This window comes from Buceros rhinoceros, unplaced genomic scaffold, assembly GCF_000710305.1.
Source record: "Buceros rhinoceros silvestris isolate BGI_N320 unplaced genomic scaffold, ASM71030v1 scaffold3159, whole genome shotgun sequence".
Lineage (NCBI taxonomy): Eukaryota > Metazoa > Chordata > Aves > Bucerotiformes > Bucerotidae > Buceros > Buceros rhinoceros.
The window spans coordinates 32,407-41,629 of NW_010430748.1; the positions used below are offsets into that span (position 1 = coordinate 32,407).

At 41.6% G+C, this 9,223-nt stretch overlaps 1 protein-coding gene across 1 annotated transcript in view; it reads right to left on the reverse strand.

Annotated features, from left to right (window-relative positions):
* The window catches only part of GIGYF2 (GRB10 interacting GYF protein 2), a 65,266-nt gene that overhangs the window by 17,926 nt on the left and 38,117 nt on the right, over positions 1–9,223 (reverse strand). The window contains exons 8-12 of the mRNA XM_010143130.1: positions 3,784–4,001; positions 3,533–3,695; positions 3,245–3,445; positions 2,543–2,733; positions 1,720–1,879 (exon numbers count right to left, since the gene is read on the reverse strand). Coding sequence (XP_010141432.1) covers positions 1,720–1,879; positions 2,543–2,733; positions 3,245–3,445; positions 3,533–3,695; positions 3,784–4,001 — 933 coding nt within the window. The remainder of the gene's footprint in view (positions 1–1,719; positions 1,880–2,542; positions 2,734–3,244; positions 3,446–3,532; positions 3,696–3,783; positions 4,002–9,223) is intronic.

The following is a 9,223-nucleotide window of genomic DNA, read 5'->3' on the forward strand; positions in this document are numbered from 1 at the left end:
GAGCGTCAACGCACGCATCTAGATCTTTACAAGGTCTACAGCATTCCCCCAGAGAATCTTTTACCATGCACAGCTCTGAGACGAAAGCCAAGCAGCTGTGGTGGTGTGGGGCCCAGCCCAGCTAACACTCATCCTGCCTTCCAGCAAAGGTTGCTGCTTCAGGCTCAGCACCGACTTGCAATTTCCAGTGCCAACCTCAGCAGTATCCGCAGCTGACAGCGTTAAAAGCACGAGCGCTACCTTCCCCATGTACTCTGCACAGATAATTGAACAATCTTAGCCTGTTTCAACTCTTGCCATCAAATCAGAGGAATTCATACGTTTTATAGACGTTTTGCTTCTGGAACTTAGCAGACCAGCAGATTCACCTCTGAGGGGATGATTACTTTTTTTTTTCAGATAACGAGCAAACCAGTTTCTTTTTCCTTTCTCAAAAAGTTACACTTTACCATTTCTTCCTTTTTCCTGAGAAAGATTTCATTCACTCCTTCAAAGGAGGACTCCTACCCTTATTTTATGTAAGCAAATGGACACAAAGCCAGCATAAAAAACCCCAGATCATTTAACAGTATGAACCACGTAAATACAAATTTTGCAAAAACATCTTCTAAAAAGCAAGATTGTTCACTAATTCTTGCTCTGCCTGTAAGAAATATTTTTAAAAGGTTATATTATATTTCTCCCAGAGAATATGAAACCACAAGACATATCCCATAAAAAAATTATGTAGGAGTGCCTGTTTCTGGAGGTCACACTCAAGGAAGTACTTTAATAAAAACTGTTAATTCATCACTAAGCAATAAACACCCAGCAGCAACCACATACAGTTTAAATCACACTAAGCAAATAAGAACGCTTTACGGTTAACAGTCTTTCAACTTCAAGGGGTGAGAAGAAAACCCTGAAGATGTGTCATACTTGCAGACAGAACTGGCACAGACCCCACAACTACCACCCCACTACCTAGAGCCTATAGCTGAGGAAGTCATTTGCACTGAGCACCGTTAGCAACTACTCAGTGAAGCACAGCAAGTAAGGAACTCACTGCTGGACTGCACTGCTGGGCAGCTAAGCTGCCACTAAGACAGAGCCCTGAGACCCCCTACAGAAAAGTTCCTTGGGAAAGCAAAGAAGCAACTATCTACATAAAAAGCCTGTTCTAAAGCTCATTGCAAAAAAAAAATAGCATGGATCCAGTTGGTAGTGTATGAACTAATAATGCACTGGCTGCAAGTACAACTTAGAGATCATGCTCAAGCACTGGCTTGTGAAAACTTGTTTTCTCTTTGCTCCAGATTTTACCAAATTATCCTTCCCTGAATATTCAATGTCTTCAGGCCAGGACTAGAGAACTGATTTCAGTGTTCCTCACAGACTCTTCAACAAGCCACTGAGTGGCACATTCTTGTTTCCCCTATTATCTAGAAATCTGAGTAGCGGCATGAAAAACAGGTTTTAGTCTAACCTCAATTTACAGAAACACGAAGCAATGGCAAACCTTAGCCCCAATAAAGTGTAATACTGGACATGAGGCATGCTGAGCTGATGGGAGCAGTGATGGGTAGAAGATCTATCTTCAAAACCTAGAGTGGTAAATTCCCTGTGCTGCTTCTGTAAAAACAAGCACCAGTATCTGCTGGTGGTCATTTTCTGAAGAACTCTTTGAACTCCTTAACAGTTCTGTGAAAAAAAGAGGAAGTGTAAAGGGCACAGACCTACCCTGAATTTCTCCTTGAGGATCTTTGTAGTACCACTTCTGCATGGCTTCATGGAACAACGGCATAGAGGAACCCTTTGCCCTGTGCTCTTGAATTTTTGCTGCTAATCTTTCATCATCAAGGGCACTGTCCTGCAGGTATGCCACCATTTTCTCTGCTTGCTGCAGGAGACATCAAAACCAGCAAGGAATACAACAGTTAGGTGTGTGCTTACAGACTGACAAGTGCACCAAATTCAAAGTGGCTGTATTGTACCTGGTGCTCAAGAATTACCAGTAATTACTGGCAACTCAAAGACTGGTGTAACTGCACCACAGACCCTGAGCTCAGCCTGCCACAATGTCAGACTCCTGAACAAGCACAGTTCACCTGCTTAAGTAGTGCTTTAAAACCACTTGCCAAGACAGTCCCACACAGTATCATGGTGAAAAACAGAACAAGTATGGGAGCCCTGTCATGAAAAATGCTCTACATCCCAGCAGTCACTAAACTTTCATGAACACAGCCTGCACTTTGTTTATACGTAAGGGGGGTTTTAGTAACGTATTGGGTATACTGTTTTATGGTTTCTCAAGGCAAATGGTATGACTTCTTCACAGCAGCCATAAGGATCTCTGGCTCTTTGACACTGTGTATTGCTCTCTTATTCAGGAAAATACGAAATTGGCTTGAACTATACTCAAAATAATGGAGCATTAATTAATTAATGGAACATTGTGGAGTGTAAAGTTTCAGTTTCGTTTCTGTTTTTACAAGCTTCAGGTATTTTCCACATTCCCCCAGTCTCACAATTGTCAACAACAAAGGAATCTCAGAAATTTTACCTGCTCGAGGTGTTTGAGGCCCTCTTCATCATCTGGGTCAGTGGGAATGTTGCCCATACCTGGAGCAGCTGTGACAGGTGTCTGAGCCGGCCGCAGAGCAGAATTTGAATTGGAAACAGGAGGGGAAAGGTGAGCAGGAGAAGCTGTGTCTGCAGAAATCTGTGGCAAAGGTTGAGCAACAGAAGCCAAATCTGAAGAAAAGTGTTAAAAATTAGTCCATTATCCTCACCATAAATGAAAATCACTTTAAAGAACTTACTGTAGAAAACATTCAACAGCTCAGAATTAGCACCAAAGCAAAAGTATTTTCAGCTCTTCCTGTATGTGTGACTGCACACTGGTACTGTTTACAGCACAGGCATCCTACCCAACTTCAAGAAACAAACAGTTTAGTTCTAACAGTGCAGAATTCAAAGTTCAGCATATCCCATTCCTTGGCCACATGCATTTGTCCGGACTGATCTGCTGTACCACAATGAGGCACATTCATAACTAGCTCATGTTCCTCTAGGCTGCGTTGCAATGGGAACCACCACTGCACTGCAAGCACTGGAGACGGCACATCCAACAAATCCTGTATTTATGGACCATTAGGGATTTCCAGCTTTTCATCACCATAATCTAGTCCTTGCCTCTTAAGAGACCAAGACTAATCACAACAAGTAATGAAAACTTATTAAATTTATCCGTCAGGTTTATTACCTTCCCCTCTGTTGGACATTTTGGCTGGTGGTGTATTCTCTGTTCGATTCTCCTTCTCTTCTGCTTTGTCTGTTCTTTCTGGCACAGACTCTTCCTTCCTTTCAAAAAGGCTTGTCTGTAGCAGGTCTGGAGGCTGGGATTTTGGTGGGGTGTCTGACCTGGCAGCTGGTGAAGACGTCTGGACTGCTTCTTCTGCTGCTTCTGTAACATTGCATGGTTCTGTGTAACTGAATTAACGAAAACTCTACACTGCAGCATAGAACAGATGCGTGAGAAGCCCCCCGTTACCTGCCACGACTCTCTCTGTTTTCTCTCCCTCTTTCTTGGTGGTCTTTTCATGATCTTTGGCTTCTTCATTGTGGCTCCCTTCAGAGTCGGATCTTTCTTCCCCTTCCTCCACAGGTCGGAAGTCCATCTCCTGTTCCTCAGGGATTGGCTCCTTCTGCACCTTCTACAAAGTCAACATAATCACCCAGAATCCACCCAACATATCAGGACATTTCCTCAAAGTGAACAAAGGGCCCAAGACAGCTTTTCACCTTTAAAGAGAGAAATGCTCCAGAGGAGTCAAATGTTCCCATTTCTTCTTCAGCATCTTCTAAGCACCACTCGGGGAGACTGTCCCGGTCGTCATCCATGCTACCACTCCCACACCGAACTCGGCGGTAACCCCGTTCATCATCTCGTTCCCGGAAATCGAATTCAAACCTCCGCCGTCGCTCCATGTGCTCTCGCCAGCCTGCAGAACGAGGGCCGTCTAAGGTGGGGGGAAAGTAACTTTACAACACAGTCCCGGGTATAGTAGCTTTCTTGGGAGGGTGAAGCAGTGGGTGAAGAGATGACAAACAGTGACAGAGATTCAGAAAGCCCCTACCTATGAACAGGCATCTTAAAAGGCAAGGGAAAGAAAAGGAGTAACTTACCATTAAGCAGGAGACTTTCAAATACCGTCTGCTGTACATCCCCATATTATAAACTGCATGATGAGCATTAAAAAACATGCAAGACAAAGAAAGCTGGGCTACGTAATCTAAAACATGCTGGAGCACTAAAATAAGACAAATGACACTAGACGCCGATTGAATTTATCGGCCATGGACTTCTATGTTTTTTTGGCATCCTTATACGTAAAGAGGCTATGTTTTCTTTCAGACAATCTGCAGAAGTCACATCCTGAACAAACCAACCATGCTTTTAGCTCCTGCCCTCAGAGATATGAAAAACGGACTGAGTGTTCAAACACCTTTGAAAGGGCTGTTAGGTCTTTTGAATAGTAATTTTTTAGCCCTGGAATACTGAAACTTGGAATGATAAAGGGGGGAAACTTTCCTTCTTTCTAATCTATTCAGAAGACATCTTCATTCAGCCAAACTGCAATATGGCTTTTTAAACTGTAAAGAACTTCCTGCTAAGGAAAACAAATCGGGAGTGAAAGGATGGCAAACAGCTTTCCATCCAATAGAAACTATCTTTACTACAAAGGTTAAAAGCAAAAACACCTTAGTTTTTAGTGATTTTAGTGGTGTCTGTGTCCTCTTCTGAAGAAAAAAAATTTGGTCTCAGAATTTGTGCAATCAGTACAGTCTCACTGCTTATCAAACAGCTCCCAAAAAAAAAAAAATCAGAGAAACTCTTCCATTTGCATCATATGAATGAGGAATGCTTCCACTTCAACCCAAACTATTAATATTAACCATGGAAAAAAAAAATCTAACTTTGTCTCACAAATACAGGAAACGTAAAACAAACTCCTCCAAGAAGCACTATGAACTGTGTGTTCTATCAAGGAAACACAAGAGGATAGACTTTAACAAGGCCTTTGCTATGCCATATGCGCTTATTTGCAAAAATTCCACTGTATAACTTAATCTATGCTTCTAGATATGCCTTGGAAACCAATAAATAACATTTTTGGTATGCAAAACTGTCAAACCAACAGTCTGAGGCAATCCTTTTCATATTGTTAAGGAAAAAAATAAGGCACAGTAAGCTTGCACTTATCCCATCTTTTCTGCCTGCTTTAAAGTACAACTTAACATCTTAGGCCTATTACATCAACCTCTTGTTCATCCAAAGCTTCGCAAAAAATATGCAAAGAAAAGGCTCACAAAGATGTACTAATGGAGCAAGTACCCCAGACAGCTCAAGTAACAACCATTTCACACCCCATGCACCTCTGCCTGCAGCACCCTGGCCTCTGACTTAGCACAAACTCAGGAGGTGCAGGTTTCTTAAGGTTGCCTTTTCAGCCAAGTCACACATGAACGTGTCCTCCTTATGCTGTTTGACTTCAAAAAGAACCCAAAAGTATCTCTGGGAGCAACCAGCAATTAAGCAGGACGACCTAGGCTACCTGAAAGAAAAGGCCTGACACTGAAATCCACTGACACAGCATCAGAAGTAGCATTAAATTTACCTCCCCTCTCTCCATCAGAAATACCAAGACATTAAAACTAGGATTTCCTCTGGAACTAGAGAGCTCTTTCCAAGGTTTCAGTGTGAGAGGTTGCTGACAACCAGATTGCAATTCTGATTAAAACCATGGGCAGATACCTCTTCAGTAAAGATAGCAACGTCCATGCCAGGTTCCCCAATACGTGGAAAAACAGCTATGGCCTGAACCTGGCAATGCCATATCCTACAGACAGAGTAATGTCTCCATCTGTTTGCTATCCTGGGGCTCAAAGAGTCGAGCATCTCCTCTTCAGCTCTCATTTGTATAAAAGAAAAAAATGGTAATAAGAACTTTCTGTGCAGCTGTAAATGGGTCATCTTGAGACCATGAGTTGAAAAGAGCCTCGCTTGTTTTTACACGGTTCTCATCTCTACCCCAGGAGTTCAGGCTCTTCATAATGGACCCAGACACATGGTTTTGGAAGGTGAATTCTAAGGATTTTGTTAATTCCAGGTATCTTCAAAGTTCAAATTAAGACCTTAAAGATTTTGTCTACCATTTGGTCTGCTTGCAAAGACTTAGTCACATGACCTCCTTTTATAGCCCACATAGCTGGGTGGACAGGCAAAAAGAAGAGCTAAGTAGAGCAGCCTCATACCCTTGTTTCCTAACAACATTAGAAGTTTATAAAAGCCTAGTTAAAATATAGTGAACAATTCAGGTGTGAACTGCAGGGCTGCCAGTCTTTAAAGCAAGCCAAAAGCAAAAGAGAAATCTTAAATTCTTACCTAAATTTTTTCAGTCAACAGTTAGGAAACAAGCACAGCTTTAAATTCAGTCCTGTAGTACCATTACGCACTGGTTATATGATCAAGATTCCAAGTTAAAAGACAAATTTTTAAGCTAAATTTACCCTTTGCAATTTACGGTGATATTATAGGTGAATGAAAAGACTACCGGCTGCTTCAGGAAATCCAAGTACACTTTAGTGTCTTTCAGTGCATGCTAAAACAATACTAAATTCTAAACAAAAGACAAGGGAATACTGCGCAAACGTTTTGACAAATATTGTATATGAACCTAACTTTCATCTTGCTCAATTTTAGAGCAAGTTTCTCAAATGTACTTTAACTGTTCGAAGATATTCAAGAAGCACAAAGCACAATGCCCAGAAGATAAGCCTACTTGAGTCAGTGCAGTTGATTCTGGAAACAGAGTGAACCAAGATTAATTTGAAAACCTTTCCCAAAAAAAAAGCAGCAACCAAAAAATCTTTATATGAGATTACAAGGTAAGGTTTCTCTAAAATGCTTTTCAGGAAAAAGATCTGCTTAAGTGAAGACCAAAGAAAATCATATCAGAGTGAAGTTTTAGGCAAGAAGCAGCGATACCTATTCCTTAAGGTGACTTGATAACAAAAAACAAAACCAGAGACATCTATATATCATAGTTCTGAGACCAAAAAAGGTCTGTATATGTATCTGATAAAATGGACTTGCTCTGCAAATGTAAAGAGCAGTAGTTGTATGAATGCAAGAACTGGAACAACAGAAAGAAGCAGCTTTTTAGGTAAGCAATCGCTAAATTATTTTTAAAAAGATAAAATTTTTTTTTAAAAATAATCAAGGTAACTTTGAAGCAGTCAGTGAATTTAACACTGTGGACACATTCTGCTTACAGCTAGTTAACCTGGTCTAAAGAGCCTATTTCACATACACAACAGCAGGAGTACCACATTTACCCGAAACAACCAGCAAAACAACTTTTCCACTGAGGAAGCCAAGGAAAGACGTCCTCAGAGTTCTAGTCCTGGTGCACAGACAGGAGTAGAAAGAGTAAAAAACCCAATAAACTCTGACTGGAAAAGCCTTGTGACACAATCCAGACAGTTTTCATGCTGCAAAACCAGACAAATTTACAACTTTCTGAATTAAGCAGTAGAGAGAAAAAAGCATTAGATTTATCTACATTCAGAAGTCTGACTGATTTGCTTCTTCGCTTTACGACCAATAGTCCAGAAGATCCTTCACTTCATGAGGCACAGCCATGCGAGAGGAGAAGAGCTGAAACACAGCACAGACACATCACAGATCCCTTCAACTATGTCCAGGGAGTTAAGATAACACCACATTTGACCACAGCATCTGGGAAGCTCTACCCAGGGGCACGTGACTGCTGCAGCAGCAGCAGTCCATCCTCTTGATCCTTTGTGCCTCTTCAAAAAAGCACCAAGTGAGCGGATTTAGGTCAGCCACGCTGCAGTAAACACAGCTGAAGGAGCAAGAGAAATTCAAAAGCTGCAAAAACAATGGTCTGTGGGAATCAAAGCATTCTTCACTTAACAGAAGAAGATAAACTCAAGCTTGACAACTGCTAGGTTCTTCTAAACTGTTCTCACCCAGAAGAGAATGCAACACCAAGCAGCATACAATCTGGTAGTGAGTATGCAGGGGCAAGTCCAAGGAAGGTCCAGCTAAACAAATCACTCCAGTACTCTGAAGACAGTTCTCTATTTTTAGCAGGACACATGATTAGTACTATTACCTAACAGCAGAATAAGAACAAAGAAGCAGTTTAAGCCACGCCAATTGGAGTTAATCTCATTGTTTCAAGCAAGAACATGATTAAAACTGCTGTGATGGTCCTGTGGCTACTACTCACAGGAGAATCCAAATACAGCTCTGACCAAAGCTGAGGGGGAGACTAGTACAAGACAGCTGTCAACTGGGTCTACCTCAAAACTAACAACTTCTCTGCAGAGTCACAGAATCCTTAGAACAGGCTTTTTATGATAACCGCTCGAACTTAACCTGTAAGCGAAGTAACTTAGTGGTCTACTACAACAAAAATCCAAATAATCAGAAATATTCCCTATGATGGAAGCAAGAGGAATTTTCAAACCCTTGCTCAGAATATCTTCCAAAAATTTTCAAGACATGAATGAACTTCTGAACTTTGAGGTCTATGCTTCCTTTTAAGCAAAAGCACAGAGGCTTGTACTTGCAAACACTCCCCTCCCAAGTATCATGCTGCATCTGATCATCATGAGGTGCCATTTTAGCTGTCCTGATGTCATCTGAGCTATAGAACAAAGCGGCAGTGTCTAATGAACAATCATGACCAAACACTGGGGAAAATGACACTCTCCAAAATTTGCCCCTCAGCCCTGCCTTAAATAGAAAACATCTGATAATAAATCCAGCCTTGGGCTCACTGCTAAATTTCAGTACAAGCTAACAGTTATTTGAGGGCAAATTAATACGTAGCTGTGGAGAGGGTTAAGAACAGAGATAATGGTTGCTCACAACCAGTATAGCACTGAAAGTTCTTTGGGATGTTGAAGAGGGTGATTGATCCATTGTAAGAGCAAGTGTTCCTTTTTAATTGAAGAAAAGAAGTTGTCCATGTCCACCCCCAAAACGGCCTGTACTTCCTTTGCTTCCTTATGAAGATGTACAACAGAAGAGCCACAATCCTCCCTCGGTTCCCCAGAAGATATGCAAAACCAAGATCCCACAACAAGTATGACTGGCTAGCAGGATCTTTTCGGCAGCAGGGGGGGGGGGGGGGGGGGAAAGAACAAA